This window comes from Thermobia domestica, chromosome 3, assembly GCF_964235325.1.
Source record: "Thermobia domestica chromosome 3, izTheDome1.hap1.1, whole genome shotgun sequence".
NCBI classification, from domain to species: domain Eukaryota; kingdom Metazoa; phylum Arthropoda; class Insecta; order Zygentoma; family Lepismatidae; genus Thermobia; species Thermobia domestica.
Window position 1 is genome coordinate 338,490,691 of NC_137456.1, and position 25,390 is coordinate 338,516,080.

Sequence of the window (25,390 nt, forward strand, 5' to 3'; positions counted from 1 at the left end):
TATCTTTATTTAATCATCGTTTATTTTGAGGTCTTTATGATCTTTTCGATCATAAACATACAACAAGGTAGAAGGAACTTCAAATGTTTATATAAATGTTAACATAACGAAAATAATATAGTAAATGTAAGAATACAAAACAAAACATGACAAAAGAAATAAACTATCGAATTTAAGTGGATATAGCAACGGAAAAAAAATATAGTGAATAAATGATCTCGTAACAATAAGCAATAAAGGAAAACTAACGAAATTGGAATATAAACTAACATACAATTTGAAATTATAAGCACTAATGGAGATGAGAGATGAAGTGAGGTGCACTGGACGCCACAACACATTATGAGAACTGTTAGACGGACAAATGCGGTTATCTTCTGCCTAGGGGCTGCTCTAGGCTAATGAAGACGCGATGAGCCCTGTTAGTAATGATGGAATCACTGTGCACAAAATGATGGAAAAATATGAGGGAGATGAACATGCAGGCGATAGTCGTCAAGGAGTTGTCGATCGAGGTGGTCTGGTGGTACAGTGTAGCAGTATAATGTAAACAAAAGGTGAAGCGGGGTATAATGGTATCGTGCGGGAGCGGAGTGAAGTGCAAGATGATGCATTGTTTCAAAGAGGAGAGGTTGATGGTGTGTGTAACGCTGAGCGATGAACTTTAAACGGAGTGCTTCAAGGTGATAGCGGATGGTAGGAAATGAGATCAAGGAGTAGAGATCACTAGTCGGACTTGGCAGAGAGATTCGAAAGGCAATGCGAAAGGCATGTCTTTCAAAAATGGCTAGTTTTTCATAGTAAGAGGATGAAGCGGAAATCCAAGCCGGAAAGCCATACGTAAGAACTGGCCTGAGAAAGACTTTGTAGGTGTTCAATATGACGTTAGCTTTAAGGCCCCAGGTAGTACCGGTTAAGCGTTTGAGCAAGTTCAGTCGGTTGTAGGCTTTAGTTTTGACACTTTGAAGGTGTGGTTTCCAGGTGAGATGGTGACCGAAGATAATGCCTAAGTATGTGACAGTGCGTGTTGGAATGATGGGTGTATCATGGACAGTGAGCGATAGGAGGGATGGATTGCGATGAACTTTGGTACGTTTCCGAGGTGGAACAAAAGTAATTGCTTGAGTTTTAGAGGCATTTATTTTGAGCTTCCATTTAGAACACCAGTGGGTGAAATTATTTATAGCTGTTTGTAATGAAGTGTTTATGGCTTGGATGGTTTTGCCTAGAGCAAGGAAAGCAGTGTCATCAGCATACTGGAAGAGGTGAACGTTGGGAGGCAGCTGCGGAAGGTCTCCAACAAACAGGATGTATAAGAGAGGGGAAAGAGCAGAGCCTTGAGGTACCCCACACATGAGAAAAATAGGCTGTGAAAGCTGCTCATTAATGGCAATGTATGAAATGCGACAGGCGAGGAAGTGATAAATAATGCGAACATAGGTTATCGGAAACTTAAATTTGATGTGTTTGTATATGAGTGCCAGATGCCAAACCTTGTCAAATGCTTTTTCAAGATCAAAGAGGAGTAGAACGGAAGGTTGAATGGAATTGTAATGATTGGTGATGAGAGTGGTGAGGCGAACTAGTTGATCGTTGATAGAAAATGATGGTCGAAAACCGGCTTGGTGTGTTGGGAGTAGTTGGCGGTCGAGTAAATAAGGATGGAGGCGTTTCACAAGTATTCGTTCGAATATTTTGCTGAATGTAGACGTTAACTGTATGGGGCGATAGGACGAGACATTCGATGGAGGCTTATTAGGTTTGGGGAACATGAGTGTTTTAGACACTTTCCAGTCGGTAGGAAAAAATCCTGTTCGGAGGATAAACGTATAAATAAAGGCTAAAAGTGTAAGTAGTGCTATAGGACTTTCTTTAATGTGTCTATAAGTGATAGAATCGAAGCCAGGTGCAGTGTTTCGTTTTCGCTGGATGACAGATGAGATTTCGGAAACTGTGATAGGACTAGTGAGACAGTGGTCGGGGAGGACATGGGTGGTGTTCGGTTGCAAAGATCTAGAGTTAAGATTCACTTGATCGACTGGATGAGGTATGCCTGTGTTGTCCGACTCGGATGGGGTGAATATTCCTTGCAGATAATCAGCAAAGGCGTTTGCTTTATCTGTGTCTGAATGAAGTGGGGCATCATGTAGTAGGAGAGGGTATAGAGTCCTGGCATGTTTACCACAGAGTGCATTAAAGCGCTTCCAGTACATGGTAGAATGAGCTGTGTCGGAAAGATGATTGCAGGTTTTCACCCACTGGCGTAATTTATAAGCCGAAATGTAGTTATGAACTGTTCTTTGGAGTTGACGATGAAGGCGGAGTGCTTCAAGATTCCGGGTGCGCAGGAATTCCCGATATGACTGGCGTGAGCGACGGACAAGAGCTAGATATTGTGGTGGGAGTTTTGGCCGGTACGGGATGGATTCGGACTGTGGGATATATAGAGAGGAAGCCTGTTGAATTGTAGTAGTGATAGTATCGACCTGGTGCGTTAGTTCGTCTTGTGTAGGTGGGGATTCGTAATCTGTCAGTGCGTTTTATATATAGGAGCGATAAGATGGCCAATCAGCTTTATCATAACGTGGTGATAGACGTCGTGAAGGTAATGATGTATAAGAAGTAAGACCGGAGTGATAAGTGAGCTTGATGGGCGCATGGTCGCTCCCCATTAAGTCCAGAACAGTTACTGTACAACGGCTGATGATAGTATTGGAAACCAAGGCTATATCGGGTGAAGTATTACTGATGGGACGAGTTGGGGACGGTAGTGCAAGCAGAGTACCGCTGATATGGACCGTAATGAAGTCAGTAAAGTCATCTCTCTCTGCTTGAGAACGACTATGAAGGTTGATGTCGGCGAGTATAATGAAATGTTTATATGATTGAGAGATGTGTGAAAAAAAGTCGTGAGGAATGGGAAGGCCGGGGCGGATGTAGATTGTGGCTAGAGTAAGAGCGATATTTTTGAAATATAAAGTAGTGATGACGTATTCAGGGATATGTAATACAGGAGATTGGTGTGATCGAAATGGAATTGAATGACGAAAACCTATCGCAGCGCCTCCGTTGGCTCTGTTTGCTGGGATGAGACTATCATGACGTAATAAAGTGTAGCGCGGAATAGTGCAGGAGGTAGTATGCTTCAGAAAGGTTTCATTTAACAGAAATGCTGTAACGTTTTCTTCCAGTAAGAGAGTCTCAAATACTGCTTTGTTTTTGAGAAGAGAACGGATATTGAGAAATAAGAAAATGATATCCATAGTTGATATAATTATACTGCTGTTTCGAGTTTGGTGGTGTGGAAGTGAACGTAGTTATTGGAGTATGTAGCGTATAATGACACATGAAAAGTAGATTTGGCGGAATTAATGATATGTTGAAGAACATGTTGACGTTGGAATGGATGGATATTTTGTAATGTCAGAGCAATGAATTCAAGTAGTTTGCTAACGGTGACAGGATCGTCAACGGTGCGGTTGGTAGAAGCGGTCTGTTCTGCTGCCCGTAAAGGTACAACAAGCTCTGGATGAGATTCTTGAGCTGTAGGTTTACCTTTACATTTATAACTATATGCGGGATGTTGATCATTGCACGTGGGGCATTTCGGAGGCTGTTGCATGTTTGGGCAGATGCGAGTTTGATGGGGCCCTGAACAGTAACCGCAGACAGTAGAGTTTGTACACTGAGAAGTATGATGCGAGTTGTATACCTGACATTTTTCACACCGGAGAGGCAAAGGTGGAGAAGAACGCGATGGTTCGACACGATGTTTACGTTTATAGATAAGTGCCCCTGCCGTGAGGAGGTTATCGATGGTGTCTTGAGAGGAAGTTAGGACACGTACCATGTAAGTGGGACCAGAATTGTTTCGAATACGTATGACTTTGCTGATGATATGTCCTTCGTATTGAAGTTCCTCATCAATCTCCTCATCACTGTAGGTTGGGTCAACTCCTCGAATCACTACTGAGAGTAGTGGAAGTCGTTTTGGTGGAGGTGCTTATTTGCGTCGAGTTGAGCTGAGGGAGGTGAGGGTAGCCTGTTTGCCGAAGATTTCGAATGAAGCCTTATTCCGGATTGTAGTGGCGAATTGTGGGTCTTGCTATTTGAAGATGTATCCGTTCCTGGTTTTAATGACTTCTGTTAAAGATATGCTAGGTAGATATTTTCGGAGTTGAATTGTGATGAACTTTTCGTTGCTGAACTTTGTATCGTATTGTTGAAGAAGAAATGAGTGAAGACAGGGCTTATCCGGAGAGATGTGATTGTTCATGAATGATGACTGAGTATGGTTGGTTTCATTAGGAGTGTGGTCATCGGCTGCATCCATATCCGAAGAATCTGATGGCTTATCTCGATGCTGCTTTTTCGCCTGATGGCGAGGCTGCGTTACAGTATCAGAATAGAGTTGCTTGCTTCGTGGTGATCTGGACCGCGTGGAAACGTTTGATGTCGTAGAAGCATTTGAACTGCCCGATTGAGTGCGTTCTCTATTACCCGTATCCTTCCGCTTTACCACCTTCGTGGCCGAAGAGGAGGGAGGAGGTAGAAAAACAGGTGGTAGATTAGCGTGTCGACCATCCACTTTGGGTCCACCCGAAGCATGTGGGTCCGCCATCTTGCAGACCGGGAAAGTAATAAGCCGTGACCGTGACCAATGATAGGGTGATAAATGAGATGATGAAGGTAGGACAACCCGTTTGGATAGCTGTCCAGGTGGAGCAGCCCCTCTGGCTCGATCCGTAGATCCGACCGCCCTTGACTAGATAAGTCTGACGAGAAGATCTCAAGAAAGAGACAGATAAGAAGCTCAGGATGTGGAACAGGAAGGATAGTTCAAAACTCGTTATCATGCACTTGATAACGCTTCAGAGCAAGCTCTGGGAAAGTATGTCCTGGATTTTTTTTTTGCTAGCCCTTGGGCTAGCTACCCTGTAGAGGGCTACACCCTCTTTAAGGAAAGGGATGGAATGGAAATTAAGGAATTAAAGGTTATAATCGATGGGCTAAGAGATGTTACTTTATTTATTACTGTATATACTCGGTCATTATAGTCTTTGCGACTATAATCATTTTAGAGGTGAGGTAAATAACAAAATTATATATAGTTATAAATACAATAATGGTGATTACAACGATACATTATTGTGCAAATAATGCAAATGTGTATAAATGAATATGAGGTATGAAATGAGGTGCGATGCACGCCACAACACATAGGTATTGTTAATAAAGACAAATGCGGGTTATCTTCTGCCTAGGGGCGACGCTAGGCCAATGTAGACAGAGGAGGCCCTGTTAGATGACAGAGGGGTTACTGTGCTTGATATGACGGGTAGATATGCGGAAGATGGACATGAAGGCGGTGATCGTGCACAAGTGCTAAGTCTGGATGATTAGGCGGTAGGGTATAGCAATATAGTGTGAAGAGTAAATTAAGTGGGAGATGGTAGTATCGGGGGCGAATAGATGAGAGGGCGAGGTGATGCATAGTTTCGAAAAGCAGTGATTGTTCTTGCTGGTAGCGAATGGTGATGAAGTTTCGGCGTAGAGATTCAATGTGATAAAGCAATGTAGGAAAGGTTATGAGAGAGTACAAGTAACGAGTCGGACTGGGAAGAGAAATACGGTGAGCGATACGAAAGGCATGGCGCTCGAAGGTTGCCAGTTTGAAGTAGAACGAAGGTGGAGCTGATATCCAGGCAGTGAACCCATAGGTCAGCACGGGACGGAGAAAAACCTTATACGTGTTTAGAACGAGGTGCGATGTAAGTCCCCATGTCGTGCCAGTCAGACGTTTTAGGAGATTGAGGCGGTTATAGACTTTAGTTTTAACGTAGTTCAGATGAGGAGTCCAAGTAAGATGTTGATCAAATATAATGCCGAGATAAGTTACTGTTCTGCTGAGACGAATTGGCGAATTCTGTATGGAGAGAGAGAGAAGTGATGGATTTCTGTGAATTCTGGAGCGTGTGCGTGGTGGAAGAAATACTATGGCTTGAGTTTTTGAAGCATTTATAGTGAGCTTCCATTTTCGACACCACTGAGAGAAACGATCAATTGATTCCTGCAATATTAGGTTGATGTGTCTAATAGTACGGCCGAGTGCATATGTCCTGGAAATTTCTCCCGAAACAAATTCTTTGTTTTCACAAAAGATCCTGTGAGAATGAACCCTTCAACAATGGCAACACGCTCGGGTATCGAATACGGCATTATCACACACTGACACTCACCCGGCTTAACACAACGAGGCCTTTTTCTCAACTGGTTTTGACAAGTTTCACTGGCTGCGGCTGCACGTGACTGCTGCAGGTCACGTAAGTCGACCCGACCTTGACACGCCATCTCTTGGTAGGAAGGTAGATTATTTAAGTGTTGCCAAAAACACAATATACCAGAATATTACGTCGGGCCGGTTTTACGTACCGCACCCTGTACCTTGTTCTGAGAGCGCATATGATTAACCCTATTCAGTGGCCCACCTGATATTGAGTTGATTCCGTTACAATATTGCAGGTAATTTGGCACCGATGAAGTGATGGAGAACATTGTTGAACAATCAAACCTTTATTGTCTCTAGAAGACTGGGACATCCCTGAAAACTAACATAAATATTGGCAGGTATTGGACCTGTGTGTTCTGAATGCCTGGGTACTGTATCGCAGACACTGCATGCAACAATATAAAACTAGATACAAAAGTTCGCTACAGTTTTGCTTTGAAGTGGCTGCAAGGTTGATGATGTCAAATAACGAGGAAAACCTTTCAATGATGATAAATCTCTTCCAGCGGCTAAGTAGGAAAAGCCTCGTGTTACAAGACCAGTTGATGATGTAAGGTATGATGGTGTTGGTCATTGGCCAGAGTATGTAATGTAGAAGCGGTGTTGTAAACTTTGTGTCAAAGAGCATTCAGGGGTGAGATGTATGAAGGGCAAACTATCTTTGTACTTTACACGAAAAAAGAATTGTTACAAAATGTTCTATTTTGCATAAACTTCAAATTTACTCTGTCGTGTAATAATAAAAGAAGTGTAAGAATTTGTTCTTTTCTTTCTACATGAAAGTAGTATGTACCAAAAGTTGTATGTGCCTCCAAAAGAAGCCGCTCATAAAGAAAGTAATTTTCATAGGCTACTCTTGTTCAGAAAAAAAAGTTAATCCAACGACTGTGGATATTTCAAAACAATAAGTTTCATGTTCATGCAGTTTTCTTACACGCACTTCTCAGATCATGTATTAATCATGAAATTACATGAGGTAATAATAACAAATATTTTCCTGTAATAACGTTTTCCTTATGGCTTGCCCAATGATGCCATACGGCATTATAGGATTTTTGTACTACAAAATACAATATTTGGCAATTTTACGGGCTTGATTTCATATGTTGCATCATTGAAATACGCAATGCTGAAAAAATATTTTTCCATCACACACGAAAATTTGGGCTGGAGAGGATTAAAACAAAAACGAATGATCACAGGCGTCTCTGGCGGGGGATGCTTCCCGTCAATATTTTGAAGTACAATATATTCAATATTTTATTGTAATTTAATTTGCTTACTAACGAAAGAATGTCATATAAATAATAATAATTTTATTTATTTGGAATATAATATTCAGGCTGTTAAACTAATGTAATCGAGTTCTTGATATACCTTAGGGGATCCGTGAAGGTAAGCAGAAAGGTAACAAATGGAATTGAAGTTAATAAACAGGCTGGGGTAGGTAGTAACATTTAAATCAGTTTCTTTGATGCCCCTCCCCAATTTTACATGCCAGACACGTCAGTGCGAATTATTAACTTAAAGGTAGCGTTACATGAAATAAGGACATGATTCTAGGGATGGTACCGAGACCGAGACGGACTTTTATATACCGAGACGAGACCGAGACCGAGACGAGACCGAGACGGACTTTTACATACCGAGACGAGACCGAGACAGACCTCTATAAATCGAGACGAGACCATGTTCAGTCTCGAAAGTCTCGGTCTCGTCTCGAATATTGATAGTTATTTTGACTTTACTCAATTTTTTTTCGTTGCTGTATGAGATAACATGGGAACAGTTGACTGATGTACCTGCACAGTGGCGTATTTAGGGGGTAGGTATCGGGCTCAAGCCCCTCCCGAAAAAAAATTGAAATCATTTTTCGCATTGCAAGTATAACACACCCGTTCTCAAGCCTCTCCCGAAACAAAATCCACTGCTGTTGTATATAATCTTCTCTCTCTCTCTCTCTCTCCTCCTCTATCTATCTATCTATCTATATACTCCATATACAGGGTGGCCTATTTTAATCTTTCTACGGAAATATCTCGAAAACGGTTGAACATAAATAAACTGAACAAAAACTAAAATAAGAAATACCATGGGGCAGATCGAATGGCGATGTAGTGGTGCCCTCCAGGGCCGCTCTTCATGGGGGCCCGGGACCCAACTTCAAAATATTAAATGGAAACATGAGTCGAGTGACACCTCGTTCGATAGGTCTTTAAAAACCAAAAAGCGATGTGGCAAAAGATTTTTCATATCGGTCACCGTATTCAAAATAGACCCCAAGATATGTTACCTGCATCGGATGAAACTAGCACTAGTATGAAAACGGTTGAATAAATGAACCAAAAAAAATTCAAATATTAAATCCACGGGGCAAATCGAATGATGTTGTCGCGGTGCCCCCCAGGGCCGGCTTTCATGGGGTACCAAGCTCAACTTAGAAAGTTTAAACGAAAATATGGGTCAAGTGATACCTCGTTCGATAGGTCTTCATACACTAAACAGCGTTGTGGCAAAAGAATGTTCATATGGGTCACCGTTTTCAAAATGGTCGTCAAGACATGGTGCCTGTATCAGATAAAACGTCCAGTACCACTAATATGAAAACGGTTGAGGATAATAACGGATGAACAGAATAAAACTCCTATAGGAAACCACCGAGGGTATTTATCACTCCAGGACTCGAAAATGTTGCAACAGAGGAGAAGATGCTGTAATCGTCCGGAGTTCGGGTCGCTGTTCGGGCTTCCATTTATTTGTAACCATTCGGAGTTCGAGGTCTCTATTTGGGTGAATATTTACTCGTAACCACTCCGTGTAATCTAGTCGCTGTTCGTGGTTCGTGGTCCTACCAATAAGTATTCTCCTGAGACTGGAACTTACCTGGACAGGACGATGAAGGACCTCTCCAAGAAGAGTTACAAACTGTTCCCAAATCGCTCGTCGGTCTCAATAATGAGATGAGCATTAGGCGCCGAGATGTTCGGGTGTCTCGTCTCGAAAATCTCAAGGACGATCAGACGGTCATCCAGACCATAACGCACACAAACATCACTCATACAAACAACGAAAACACACTGGGTTAAATAACACTATACTTATTTATTAGAACACTATTATATAAAGAAAAAAAGAAGAGGAATGAACACAACACTGAACACTGAATATGTATAATAATTTTCCCCGCTGAAATCACACTTTGCCCTTTTCAGGCAATATAGCCCTTTATATATATAAGATTATAATTCGGATTTCGCTGTAAATGCTTCTCTCACACCATTGACACACTTGGGGGTTAGCACTGGGGAAAAGTTGTCTGGATCGTCCCACGATGAATCCAGTTGTTACGCTGAACCGTCCTAAAACGGAGAGGTGATTCTTCAGCAAATTAAACAAGAAATTCTCCAAAGTAGAATACTGATGTGGGAGGGCGCGTGTATAACATTTTAAACGCACAAGGTCTGCGGACCTGGAACTTCACTAGTTGGGGCTAGCCGTAAGAAAACGTCCTTCACCGGCTAATAGCTGGTGCCCCTTAACAAAAAGTCAGACTTGAAGCTCGACGCGAGATGCGTGGTTACGGCTTTCAGACCTGGAGTCAAACTCTCTGAGCATCCAAGCTCAAGCTACGGGTTGCAATGGTCAACTAAAAGTGTTGGCAGTTCATTTCAAAAATCATTGTTAACTCACCTGTATGCACATACAAACAGAATATAGAAAACAATTTATGTTAATTTTGGTCAACTGCCCATAATGCACTAGACACAGCGATAACTTTGGCGTGAGAAAGTACAGATAACAAGTACGAAACAACGCAGTTGGTGCCACTTTGGTTGCTGAACATCTGGTCAGCCCGTATTTCCCAAATCTATTATAATGTTTCCATAAGCGATTAAAGAAAACACTTAATTCAGTTCCCAATAACTATAGAATATATACTGTGCATATAATAAGTCAGGAAGAAACACTGAATTGGTTAGTCATTCGCTGAAATGTTCTCACCAAAAGCAACGTTTTAAATAAATATATGGAAAAACGATGAAAGACTTCTTTGTACAATTGTGTGCGAAAGAAGAAATTCCCACCAAAGAAAGAATTTATATGCGTTGCAGAATAAAGTATAAATCGAAAATAATGATCACTGTCTTTACGAAATATACAGAGTGTCCATAAAAAATCCTTCTATAACCTGGTTGCGGTTATAGATTTGACGTCCGTGAAGGGTACGACCTGTTAAGTGCTCACGTAGACAGGTTGAGAACCTTTGGCCGTATGATGAAGTATGAATAAAATAAGGTTTTTCACCAAAAATTTAAAATTAGTTAGTTGGCAACACTGTCATATGGTGTGAGACTTACGTGCATAAACGATGAATGGTTTTCACCTGAAAAAGGGCTATTTAAAATAGTTAAGTAACTTGTTCATTCACTACAACATGATGAGGTTCCTGCATGAGCAATGTCCAATCCAAGTGTTACATAAGGTAATAAGATCCTCTTGAACAATTGGTGCAGTTGGGTTTCCTTATCTTCCGTTTCCTCACATGTTGAAACCATGCTGTCTTTCTGTGTGAGTATCCTCCATGGTTCTCCAATGATGAGTTGATGAGGGGAGAAGGGGAGATTTTTTTTTAACACTGGTGTGAGAAACGAAGTATGGTTATAAAACCAGTATGATAACTTCACTAAAAATGCGCAAAAAGCGTTTGTAGGGCTATTAAAATTCTTACTTTTTTTAAACTGTAATATTATATATATATATATATATATATATATATATATATATATATATATATATATATATATATATATATATATATATATATATATATATATATATATATATATTCAAACACTTGTAAATACTTTTCGTAAAATGTTTTAAGTGTTCCGTTTCGATCACTATATTTTGTGTAATATGGAGTAAATATGCACACTCAATAACTATTCAAGAAAACATCGACTTAAAGAATTATCAAACAATGCAATAAAAGTTAGTAAATGTGTGCTTTTTAAAATAGCTGTATTTAAAATATTAGAATATGAATGAATATGCAAATAGCAAACATGTTAAACGTACTAAAATATTAAAATTATTGTCAAAGTTTCGATATCACTATAATATATTTGAAAAATATGAAAATCATTGAAAAAGTAAAATGAATGGAAAAATATAAACACATGATAAACTTGCAATATGTAAACAAAATAAGATTTTCGCCTGTATGGGCCAGTCCTACAATATCCTGATATTCTTTCTGATTACTATCAGTCAGAATTAGATATCAGGAAGTTGTCAGTTACTTTAACCCGTGGTTCGTTCTACAATGTACTGTGCCTGATATATACTCTGTCAGATAGTTAACCCGAAGCAAGGTTATAACGGACCATTTCATTGGTTGGTTTTCTGTTGCTGATACGGAAAACAATTGAAACGTCAAGTGCGTCTTCAGTGTGTTTGTTTAAATTGAAGTAGGTGTATAAAAGATTGCTGCAATGGCATGCGAAAAGCGAGTGAGAGAAAGAAGCCAAAATTTCAGTTATCTAGAAACTGAATTATTGCTTAATCTAGGGCCAGTCCTACAATATCCTGATATTCTTTCTGATTACTATCAGTCAGAATTAGATATCAGGAAGTTGTCAGTTACTTTAACCCGTGGTTCGTTCTACAATGTACTGTGCCTGATATATACTCTGTCAGATAGTTAACCCGAAGCAAGGTTATAACGGACCATTTCATTGGTTGGTTTTCTGTTGCTGATACGGAAAACAATTGAAACGTCAAGTGCGTCTTCAGTGTGTTTGTTTAAATTGAAGTAGGTGTATAAAAGATTGCTGCAATGGCATGCGAAAAGCGAGTGAGAGAAAGAAGCCAAAATTTCAGTTATCTAGAAACTGAATTATTGCTTAATCTAGTGGAGGAACGCAAAGCTATAATTGAATGTAAACAAACGGATGTGATCACATGGAAGGATAAGGAAAAATCTTGGAATGAAGTCACAGAATGCTTTAATAGCCAAGCAGGTTCTACCCCACGTACCACAAAAACACTCAAATATAAGTATGAGTCGTTGAAAAAAATTGCAAGAAAAGAACTTGCAAAAGAAAAACAGGAAATGTACAAAACAGGAGGAGGTGGCCCTGTTGTTGTTAAGAAGAACCCTTTCACCGACAGGGTCAATAATGTTGCTTCCCTGTCGTTGTCTGCGTTAGAAAACGACTTTGATAGTGACTGCATACCAGGTGAGTACACGTTATGGTAATTATTTTTTATCCATAGTAGTTAACACCAAGAACTCTTCGGCAAATGTCTAACAGAGAGGGTCCAATATTTCAAGGCATTCAAAGTGTAGATTTGTTTCCTTGTACTATAGTGTAGCAAAAAATCAGTGCCTATCGATAAATCTTATTTCCCGAATTATATTCCGCAGAGAGGGTCCAGCAATACATGCAGCAAAATGTTGATTAGTGTCATTTTGAACATATTTGAAGCGTTTCATCGACAAATACGATACGATTTGAAAATTTTACCTTGAACAATAAAAACAAAAACAAACAAATTACGGGTTTTCTGAAGCAGGACGAGGGCCGAAGGCCCGAGTTGAAGTGGGTTAGAATACGCAAAGTTGTATAATGGCTTCGGTTAGAATAGGGTTAGTTAAGTCGCTTTTTAATTAATCAAAATATATTTGGACGTTGCTCGATATTGAAATATTTTATTATAGCTTACTATTCAAATATCGCAATCTTTGCATTCGGGCTACTGACGTAGATTACGGTGGGTTAGGTTAGATTGCATTTCGTGTGTAACATTTTACTACGGACACTATTAAATTCTTCCTTGTTAAACATTTCGCCTTGTATTACAGTCTAAAGTTCGGGTATAGTTATGTTACGGGCTGTTATTTAGTTTCTCCCTCAAATCATTACGAAACATAGCTGAACGAGCGAAGGGGGTTAGACACACTGCACGGCTCGTTGTGTTCCACCTTGAACCCCCTGATAATACCACGTTTTGTTCCACCTTGACCCCCTGATAAGTAACAATAGTGGCTCTGGATTTGAATTTGGAGGAGATACTAAATGCCATCCATGTTGCGTTCACAGTTTGTACACACCAATACACAATAAACAGTATCAGTTGCTCCACTGATAACTGTGCTCTCTCAAAAATATGTTCATTACTTCCACTGCTGGTTTCTGTCAATGATGTTTCTTTACAATTTATACGACGTTCATATCTAAATATGTAACTGTTCCTTCACCACTTTCTTTCAACATCCCTTCTATGGACAATCAACAACACGTAATATTTCCTCTTTTTATATATAAATTTGGGCGTTTATTCCGAAGTTATCATCTAGTTCCATTTTCTACTAAAGCGATACAAATTTAAAAAAAAAATCGCTTTTGCGTAAATGTTAGGTTAGATTAGGTTAGACTTACCTCTAAACTGAATGACAACTTTGGAGTTTGACCCTAAATTTGCACTAATCTCAAAATCGAAACATTCCGTTCTTCACATGATTCTGCCATATTGAATTATCGCCAACTAATTCACTTATAACATCACGTATAATCATGCGTGCATTTCAATAATACCAACAACTTAAACAATTTTCAACTGCAGAACCACATATTAAGCGACTTTCACTCCACGATTAGGAACAATAAATTCACTATTTATTTCCTGTAGTTGTAAAAGGAATATTAACGCATGTGGTGGACGAAATATTTTTATTGTTTATACAAATAGGCAAATATCAGTGTTTGTTTCAAATCGTCAGCTTTGAAGAATATTTTGTGTAATATAATTACAGCCACTTATCGCTACAGCTTCATATTAATCACTGGTTTCTTACTAAAATTTGTATATGGTAATAAAATTTAGATGTAAAAGTAGTGAAATATTATGATTTTCCTTTATTTTTGGCACAGGTTCGATTCCCGTCGCGGTGGACGACATCGTATTCATGGGTTTTCTTGGGGTTCTATTTTCTCCAACCTTTTCATTCCCCCATTGCTTTCTTCATCATTCATTGCAATTTCATCTGATCCTTTAGCACATAGCTTGCATAAGTGTGGGACATTAAGCTAAAATTTCATTTTTCCTTTATTTTTATTTTATTCATTATTTTTTGGGAAAAAATTATTCAGTCCTAGGCTGTAAGAAAAGAGATACAGTAGCGCCTCAGTCATTGTAGTAACGTTGTGTATTTTAACTGTTCTTCACTTTATTGACCAAAAGTAGACATGTACGCCGGCAAAATTGCTGATGATTTGAGCTTATTATCATATATTATTAATATAGTGTCCGTTATGTGTAATGGTAGGGTAAGGTACTAATAAATAAGCACAGAAGCACTTGATTAAAATTGGCCAAGCATGATTTAAAATTTAAAACTGTAACCTAACCCTTAAAGTTAAAAGGCATGGGTTAAATAAGAATTTGTACCATATACATCATCTGAACATTGAGTACTAGTGCAACTGGTATTTTTCATTTGCATTAACGATGTGCATTTCCTGTTATTTTTTAATTGTTCGGTAAATTTTCCAATTAGTTTCTATTTATATTGTAATATAAAATTAGAAATAGTATAATTGAATATGTGAATATGAACAAAATAAAGCAGATTAAAATATTATTTAATAGGCAACCTGTAATAAAAATTTCCCATATGTCAGTTAATTTCGGGGAGAGATAGGGACAGAAAATAATAATAACACTTCAGTTGAAGAGCAGGATAATAGTTTTTCTATGTATAGGTCATACATGCCTATGTTAAAATTGATTTATTTAAAAAAAAAAAAAAAAAAAAATAGTAGTAGTTCTCACTTAAAAGTAATGATACTTTCTCGTAGACATTATTTCCTCATTTTGAAAATATTTAGTGGTATTGAACAGCAGCCTATAATACTAAAAATAAATTATTTCCGTTTTTATTTAGCTCATCATGTTACCGTGTCCACAAATGGGTCCACGGATAGCCGCCCGGTCAATGATGTAAATGAATCTATCATTACTCCTAATGATAGCCGCCCAATTGCCACTATCCGTGAGGATTTCCAGGAAACCCTTATTCTTGAGGTACGTTAAATGCATTATAAATTAAATCTGTTACTTTGCCAATTTTCTTGTAAACCTTGTCGCAGCTGTTTCATATTGCAATTTTGTAATACCTCACATGGAACACACATAAGCTTACTGACTATAAGTCCTACTAGTAATAAAATCTTTGTTAACAGTTGATATATTTCAATGCCCTTACTAGGGTTTGAAAAAACCCGGGCTTTTTTGAAAAAACCCAACCCACCTGGGCCCATATGGGTTTTTTCAGGTAATTTCGGATTTAATTGGGTTTTTCAGGTTTAATCTTTTTTTTTTTTTTTTTTTTTGAAATATTTCAATGTCTTTGAGGTAAAAATGTTAAAATGTGATTTATATTTCAAGATTGTCATTGTCACAGCTTGCAACAATTTTCTGCTTACTGCTGTTTTGAAAAAAAATTGCCGCCATTTTGAAAAGTTACATTCGATCGCCGAGAAAATCTATACAGCAAATTTAGCATATCTCGTGCTTCCACCGTCAAAATTTCAACTTAAAAGACTTAAATTTGAGCTTCGTAGCGTGGATACGCGCTGTTTTTTTTTAAAAAATGGCCGTCATTTTGATATTTTACGATGGTATGTCGCCAAATCTGTACAAGGAATTTAGAGTGTCTCGTGCTTGTATTCTGAAAATTTTAACTTAAAAGGTCGAAAGTTGTACCCTGTAGTGTGTGTGGTAGAGGCAGACAAACGAGTTGAGTTGATTTTGTGTTTAACGTCCCTTTCAGCAGCGAGGCTATATGAGACGGGACCTACTGATTAACGTGGAATCCGAACCACATGAGCTCCCTCCGGGAAGCAAACCCGGATCCCACACCGAAGACACGCACACTAACTGCATAGCCATGAAGGAGCTCGGCAGACAAACGAACAAATGTAGATCAAGTTATCCAAAAGCCTGACTGACGTTCGCCAAATATGAATACCAAAAAGGGTCTATTAATTTAAAACAAAGATACAATTCATGTTGTATGAAATAAATAAATGTTTTAAAATGTCTTGTATGAAATTAACATCTTCCAACGTAAATAAACCTGCCATATTTTCTCCATGAGAATACGGGACCCCCCTCAGATCCACCCCTTCCTCAACTTTCCAATACAATGCAATGAACTGTAGTCTGGTTATGAACAAAAGTATAATAGGCCGCGGTGGCTCAGTGGTAGAGCGTTCACCTCTAGTGCATGGTGTTCCTAGTTCGATTCCAGCTCGCGCCAAGTGAGCTTTGTGGTGGACAAACACTTTGTGCGTGGGTTTTCTCGGGATTCTCACGTTTCCTCCCACTTTCTTCATTCCATCATTTCATTCATTTCTCATCATCACCGTCACCTTGAGCATAGCAGGCATAACCGTGAGACTTAAACTAAAATATTTCAGTTTATTTAACTTTTTTTTTTCAATAATATAACAGGCGAAAGTTCACTAAGCGGTAGCTGCTTTTCTCTGTTCGTACCCTGCAATTAATTGTATAGACTGAAGATGCCTAAAAACTTAAGATGTGCTATAAAAATGCTTTACAGGAAAACAATATGCAAATTATTTAAATCAATGGTACAATCTACTTTCAAAATTTTTCGCGCGTTTAGCAATATTTATTTACATGGCTGTATCTGCCAAAATTACGTTCATCAGTTTAATCTGATGAAAAGGTGATTTTTCTCGTGTCGTGTGTAATTGTCAGGACCAGATTTACATTTTTCTAAGACCTGGACCAAAGCATAATTCTGTGCCCCTAGCCTTTGAAAAAGATTATAATTCTTGTTAACTTATCTAATGTGTTGCTGAAGAAAAGGTTAGTCATCTTTCTTGTGTTTGTAAATGTAGAAACGCTCAAAGTTTTTTTTTTTTTTTTTTTTTTTTTTTTTTTTTTTTTTTTTTGACAGTATCCGAGTTTCCATCAAGTGCAATGGAAAAAGTAGCATTGCAAATTTCGCTCGCTATCAAGTCGAACAGGGTGGTGTTATAACTTCCTCGAAACTGTTACATGTAACAGTGTACTGTTCATTCACTAATTACAGGATTCCAGCCAATGTCGAAATTTTTTGTTTTTCACTTTTCGAATAAGCTGATATTGATAGCAGAAATGGAACGGAGTTTAAATACGGGACGCGGGACACTCGGGCCCAAAAACGGGACATTCCCGTTTTTTACTTGACATATGGCAGGCTTAAGCGTAAAATAAATAGTTTATTGTTGAAGTATTCATTTTCGATCCTTCTGCGTTTAATTCGGGAATTTCCCGAGCACTTCTTTCACGGTGTGTAGCGTTACATAGTCTTCGGAACCACGAGCATTAATCTTCTTAAATTTGACAAGAATTTTTACGCTATTGCTGGTGTTGATTCTACAGAATTCTTATTTGAAGAGTAGCAACAAATGACTGAATTAAACTGTTACTAATGTATTTGCATATGTACTATTAGTACCGGCACCTATGACCTTAAACCCGTCAAACGTATGAGTGATAATGTGCCTCGGTGTCGCCAAGTCGACGAGCATACTATTCACGAAAAATATTTTCTAAAGTACAAAATTGCTTATTTTACTTCAAATAGGCTATAAGCATAATCCATACATTAATTTGTTCTATAACTATCTCAAGCTAAGGTAAGTTTAAAAAAAAAAATTAAAAAAATAATTCATTTAGTGCATTCAGAACTTTTTAAAGGTCTTATGTCGAATGTTGTTGTATACCTTAACGTGAAAGCCTCTAATTCGCCCAAGGAAACTCTAAAATCTGATAAAAATCACTTACAATGTGATCACCTTAGTTGTATCAATAATATACTAACAAATAGGTCAAAAACCCAGGTGGGTTTTAAAGTGGGCTTTTTCAGGTGGGCCCAACCCGAAAAAACCCACCGGGTTTTTTCGGGCTGGGTTCACTTGAGCAAACCCTGGCCCTTACGTTAATTTTTTACATAAGTAAGATTATTGTTAATTTCAAATGTTAATCATTCTGTTTTCCCACGTTAGGATTATGGACCGACAATTTCAATTGTTGAAGTACCAGATTGGACATCGGCCAAGCCAAGTCTTCTGAGATCTCCAGCCAGCGAAGAACTGCGGCACCAAAAAGGCACTTCAAATGCACCTTCGTCTCAACCACTTCCATCTGCAGTTCAAGGTGCTTTTTTTTCTGTAATATCATGTTTTATTTTTAAATAATTTTTAAAAGGTTAGTATAGGATTTTTGAGAAGAAATCGAAACACGACTTCTAAACCCTCAATACTGATAATTTGCTACCATAATTCGACAAAGCGGACAATTTGCCACTTATCCCCCGAAAGGTGGCTAATTTGCCACATAGTAACAAAGCTATGACAGCGAAACAACATAATTTGATGATTTTTTAAAATTACACCGTAATATATATACAATTATTCAGAATTTATATATTTTTTCCGTTTCAAACAGTTTTTATTTCACGAATGTTTCGAATCCTATTTTGAATTCATTTTCAAGTTGACAGCTTAAAAAAGTGGCAGGAGGGAAGCAAATGTGGCTCGCACTTTTTGCAACGAAGTCTTAAAAATTTTACATGAGAAATACATGGTCAAGCCAGTTTCGGAACGGATTCTTATGAACCACCTTGTATTCTCGCGTTCCGAAACTAATCGCAAAACTAACTTGACCATCGTAATCCACGTGTCAAAATCTATAAGAATCCGGTGCAAAAAATGCAGGCCACATGTGCTTCCCTCTTGCCGAAAAAAAACAATGACAACAACCATTATAGTAAACAGATTGTCCAATTCTTCATTTTTTTATATTTACTTGTGACTTCTATGATGTTCCATTTAGGATCCAGTTGTCCTGTATTCTGTGTCAAGGATTTAACTCTATGATAGATTTTAACTTATATATATATATATATATATATATATATATATATATATAGCAATTTTACCTCTGAATTGGATGATGTGAGTAAGGCTTTCTTTAACATATTTTTAAAGATTCGACGTAAGGCTATCACTTCTTATATTTCAAACACGTTCCTACATTTGTGTATGTTTCTTTGGGTCATTCTTATACAATAATTTTTGCAAGACCAATTCACTGCTCTGCAATTTATCTGTGTGATAATTTTTCAATTGTGTCAAATACTTTTCTACATTCCGTCCTGGTTGGATAACTGTTTGCGCTTCATAATTTGAAAAATTCCTAATATTTTTTATTATTAGTTTTATTTATTTGCAATGCCTAACCATTTATTTCTTCTAGTTTTTTTAAATAGAATTACTATTTTTCTTGTCAATCTTACATTTTAATAGAGATTAACCCATTCTAAAGGAATTAAATGAATGGTCGTTCCAAATAATCGAGAATTCAGTAAGACTGTCATTAGAATTTTTCGAAATTATACTCTAAACGCAACCACACAACTAGGAAGGAAATTTGAAAAAGTATTTGATACAATTTAAAAATTACTACGCAGTGGATCGTATGAAGTTGATTGGTATTGAAATCATTATTGTATAGGATTGACCCAAAGGAACATACGAACACAATGAAGAAACATATTAGGAATGTAATGGTACGTCCAGACTGGAGAACAAGTTGAGCGCCTTTTGTTTAGCAACAAAGTTGAGCAAAATGTCGACTCACTGTCTACACTACGCAAGAGAGCGATTTTTGTTTAATAGCAAAGTTGAGCAATCAATAGAAGTAAAAATGAAGTCGAACGACCTTTCCTACACAAAAGTTGCTAAACATTTGTTTCCCATTCAAAATGGAGAACTTGCGATTTGTTCCGCAACAACCACTAGTATAGATGTGCATTAAATTATTATTTAGTTTGTGAGTGCCTTTTTAATAATGTGCATATAGTGCATGAAAGGCTCTAAATATCATGTTACTATGTGAAACTTTTTCTTAAAAAAAGATTTTCAGACTTTATGATGGCTTCACAAACTTCTAGGTCATAGGTTCTAGACTTGGAAAGCTAGCTCCCTTGGGGTGCGTGAGGAGCGAGCAAGTGGGCCGCAAGTTTTGAAAGAAAGCAAATGTGGAATTATGAATAAAATCACCACTTTTAATAAGCATTTAGCTTTAGAAAACATACGATATTATTATTATTATTATTATTATTATTTAATAGGGCCAGATGTCGTGCTTTTGGCCGGACAGTCTCGCTTTTGGAGTCGGGTCCCGTGTCCGGCTTAGTAGTTGAGCCGGATTCCCATGTGTCCTGCTTTTCTGAGTCACATTGAAAATGTTTAACTTTCCACCACTCTTATGACTTGATGGCTCTAGTTTCAGATATTTCAGAATAAGCAAATTATCACCACATAACAGACAGATTCTTTGGATATGTTGTTAATTCTAAGATGAGACTAAGAGTTTCTTTGAAGAAAACAAGTGCCAATGTGATTTATTTATTTATTTATGTATTTATTTATTTTTTAGATTTTATAAACGGGCTCATGAATACATTCAGTGATTTCAGTGAAACAAGATTATAAAGACTGTTTCGCTTAGAAATCCCGACTGTTCTTTGAAAGATTTTGTTTGTTCAGGTGTATAATATTAAGTCCATTGATATGGATGGACTTTACGAAGGATTCAAAGTGTTTCAAGAAATAGCCACAGTTATGTTCAAAGACAACAAAGATATTTAACAAGAAAGATATTTATAAGTTTTCGGAAGTGCGAAAACACCAAGCAAAAAAGGTTCTGAAACTTTAAAGAAACTCGATCATATCTTTCTTCCCATACAAAGTAATAATGCTTACTGCAAACAGGTATTTTCATTAATGAGGGGAACATTTTTGCAAAATAATGAAGTCCTGCTTTCTAAGTCAATGTGTCAGTGCCAGTCATTGCCTTCTGCCCACCCTATTTATTAATGATGATAATAATTGGGTCATTCGTCACTTTGGTGTGGACACGCAACGTGCCAAGGAATTCTGTCGCTAATCCTTTGAGTTGTTACTCGAAAAGTTGAGCGACCTTATTTCGTTGTGTGGACATGCGACTTGACAAAGGATTTTGTTGCTCAATAAATCTCTTGACTTATTGCTCAACATTTTGCGGGATTTTCTTAAGTTGAGCGACTTTTGTAGCCTGAGAAGTGATAGCCTTATGCCGGGTCTTTTAAAATATGTTAAAGACAGACTTACCCACAAAATCAGAGGTAGATTTTTTTTTTTTTTTTTTTTTTTTAATATAAACCATGAAAGGTTTTCAAATCGGATAAGAAATCAATAACCAAACCAAAAAGTGTAAGAGAAAAAAGATTGGTTTCAAGCGGTACTCATGGCAAGTTTTCAGCGCCAACTCAGTTATGTTTGTATGTAAAGATCATATGTGAGTATAAACTTAGACTTAACCCGCACTTACATTCACATTCAGAGTAATTCACTGGTGGTTGACTAAGGGGCATGGTGGCGCAGTGGTAGAACGCTTACCTCAGGTTCGAAGGGTCAGATTCGATGCTCGTCCAGGTAAATTTGTGGCGGATTCTCCCGTTCCTCTCACTTTCTCATTCTGACATTTGTTTCATCATCATTCACTTGCTATTTCATCCGCCTCATTTAGCACTTAGCTCGCATAACTGTAGGACGTTAAACTACATAAGAATAAATTTTACAAGGCAAAATTACCGACTGAGCTTAGGCTACTGGTTAGCGTTCTTGCTTCGCACTCGGAAGGTCCGGGGTTCGAATCCGGAGATATTGACAGTTGTTTTTCAGAGTTTTCTCTCAGTAGCACCAGACAAATGCTGGGATGGTACATTGAACTATAGGCCCTGACCGCCTTCGTTCCACTTCCTTTTCCAATTGTGTTATCTGTTGAGTGCTCCAGTGTTATCTGTTGAGTGGCCATGGATAAATAAATTATATCTATGCTTTTAAAAAATGCTCGTGCTTGTTAGTGAAAACATATTCGTAACTCACATTTGTTTCAAAACATTTTACAGATTTAATTAAAACCGGTATTTTTTATGTATTATTATTATTATTATTGTGATCAAATCCAACTTTGGTTTCGGACATCGAGATTCACAATCATCGGTATATATTGACCTTTTCGCCTTTCCTCCTCTAATTTCTACTCCCAAGTAATTATTATTTCAGGCGAAAAAATAGCAACCATGAAACTATCAACTGATGGTAAATAATTTGAATCTGCTCGAACAGATCTCTTCCATCATCGCGCAATAGAATTCAGTCGTGCAGGTATCAGACAAATAACGAAGTAGCTGAACTCGTCTGTTTAACATGTGACATGGACCAATAAAATGGCGTATTTTTGCACTCCAGATTCCGTACTACTTCTAGGTTTTATTTCTCAATAATTAAGATTTTAAAGAAATATTTTAATGGTCAGTTTGAGTTGTTGTTTCAAAGTTATTTGTAGACTTAATTCTGAAATCCTCACACTACCGGGGATTAAATTTAGTGGAAATCCTCATTTTTTCTTAGTTTTCTTTTCAGCTAGTGATACTATGTAAAACAATTCGTCGTTGTAGTTGAAACACGATGATCAGCACTATGATATCTACGATAGTTGTAACAGAAATTTTGATTAAGTTATAAAATTTGATACCTACATTTGAATGTATTAGTTCCTTTAAGCATGGGTTAGATATAATAATGTGAATAATACTTGAAAACCAAATTAAAGTTTCGACCGTTGTTGTACAATAAGTGTTGTTGTTGGCGCATCATTGATTTATTTTTCATGTCCTAATCACCAGTTTTTAAGTTTTCTGCCATAGCTTCTCTTAACAGATTTATTCTAAAAGTGATTCATACTGTCCTTTCTTTTAGCTACTCCAAGGAATTCAAGGGCAAAACGGTGCAGAACAAGTTCAGGCCATGATACAAATAAGAAGTTTCAGGTGTTGGCGGATGCGAAAATGGAACTTGTGGAGCTGCAAATAAAATATCTGAAAGAAGAGGAAAAGCGTAAAGCGGAATCGTCAGAGAAAAAACTGAAATTAGAGTTGGAACTCACTCAAGAAAAATTCCGAAATGAAGAAAGACGAGCAGAAGAAAAACATAAACTGGAAATGGAGATACTTGAATTAAGAAAGCAGTTATTGCAAAGGCAATTAGAATGCAAATAATTTTCAAGCGAATAAACATGTTTATTTTTCTTTTCTTAGATTTGCAGTCGTGTTTTGTTTTCTTTAACACTTGTTAACTCTTTTCTATTTTTTAAGATCTTAGCTTTTTTATTCTATAGTATGTGATGTGATGTGATCTTCTTATTCTATTATTTATAAGTCTCATGTTTATATTTCAATGTGTTTGAGGTACATCAGGTAGAACCAATTTGACTATTAAAGTATTCGGTGGCTTTTAGCTCAGTTTTGTCTTATCCTTCTATGTGAACACATCCGTTTGTAGACATTCACTTATCGATTTGTTTCTCCACCAAATTCCGAAGTACTGCCACTTATAATTCTGACTCTTAAAATACTTCAGCTAATTGTAGACTCGTAAAAGCTCACACACTCTGATGTAAATTCTTCAGCATATTATATATATATTTAAAAAATAAAGAATTGTCCTTGTTTATGAAAACTATATTATTTATTTCCTTTTTTATTTATTTATTTTTCCCTCGAGGATCAGTACTGACATTAAATTAATAAGCTAGAAAAGTAATGTTAGATAAGAAAATATCCACAAGAGAATTAATTATATCAGTTCTCCATTCCAAAATCTTTCTTTTACGACGTTTCGAATCTTATTCTGGATTCATTTTCAAATTAACAGTTTTTAGTTTTTAATCTTTGTAGTTGAAAATGAATCCAGAATGAGATTCTAAGGCATTCAAAACGTCGTAAAATAAAAAGTGTTTGAAATGGAAAATTGATATAATTAGTCAATTATCTTGTGAATATTAGTGTATCCATTCCGGCGAAGAATTAAAGAAAATATATTCCAAATTTTAAGGGACTTTTTATTTAAGGGTATTAATACCAGGGTTGGAAATTGGTCAGTAAAGTACCTTACTAATCTACTTGAAACGTAAAACGACAAAATGTTTAATTATTCACAATAGTTTAAATGATCAGCGAGCTCTGAGCCCAATAATCAATTTCTTTTTTATAGGGAGACGGAGGAACTAAAACGGACACATTGTTTAAATGGAACGTTGTTATACTGCATCCAGAATCAAGCTTATATCTCCTTTCCTTTTTGTAGTAACAAATGTATTTTTTTTTTTTTTTTTTTAATGGATGATCAAGTAGGCAGAGCACCGACTCGTTACTCAATCACACACACACACACAACAGTTGTGCCGGCTCAGTGACGTTTAAAACCGGGTTGTACGTGTTCTCTGTATTGTAAGTTACTCAACGATACTTGCTACTGTAAAATTATTTCTTGCGAACTAAATTCAACTGTTGTGAATAATTAAACATTTGTCGTTTTACGTTGAGAAAAAATAAAATCTTTAGTTGATAATTATCCCATAATATGGAATAAGCAACATAAAAAACTTCATATGTGCATGAGCCGCAAAGAACTCTTTCAAGGGTTTTGTTACTAATCATGATTTGAATTGAGTGAGGAAACTATCGCTAAAACTCGGTATAAACATACTGTTCTATGAAGAATTATTAGAAATAGGTAAACTGAGAAGTAAAGGATGAAGAAGGAAATTTCAGTATAAGCTTACTTTTATACAACAATTCTTTACTTTTTATATGTTATTCTTGTATACAAATTAAATGTCACTTTGTTTCTTCCAAATATCAGTAAGCTGGGAATACATCTAATGAAAATCAAGTAGTATCACAGTTCTTCGGCTATCTGTCAATTTAAACCGCGAGGTTTGTAGTGTTGAAAAACTTACATACAGGGGTTGGACAAAATTCTAAAACGTTTGCAAAAGTGTAAAAATCATACCTAGTATGGTGTGGGTCCTCCTTTTGCGTCCAAAACAGCTTGGATCCGACGTGGAATTGACGTATACAGCTCCTGAATCGTGGTGTGTGGAATTTTGTACCATTGTTCCTCCAAACCA

The 25,390-nt window shown here is 37.2% G+C and overlaps 1 protein-coding gene across 2 annotated transcripts; it reads left to right on the forward strand.

Moving 5' to 3' along the window:
• The first annotated feature begins 11,515 nt into the window (after positions 1–11,515).
• LOC145681249 (uncharacterized) lies at positions 11,516–24,037 on the forward strand. 2 transcript variants are annotated; one of them, XM_081752810.1, is made up of 4 exons: positions 11,516–12,531; positions 15,240–15,379; positions 18,376–18,526; positions 23,179–24,037. In XM_081752810.1, the coding sequence occupies exons 1-4, from the start codon at positions 12,129–12,131 to the stop codon at positions 23,475–23,477; spliced, it is 993 nt and encodes a 330-aa protein (XP_081608936.1). In that variant the 5' UTR covers positions 11,516–12,128; the 3' UTR covers positions 23,478–24,037. The 2 variants fall into 2 exon arrangements, with proteins under 2 accessions (XP_081608936.1, XP_081608937.1); XM_081752811.1 differs by having other exon boundaries at positions 18,376–18,540; positions 23,179–23,421.
• Positions 24,038–25,390: the final 1,353 nt, after the last annotated feature.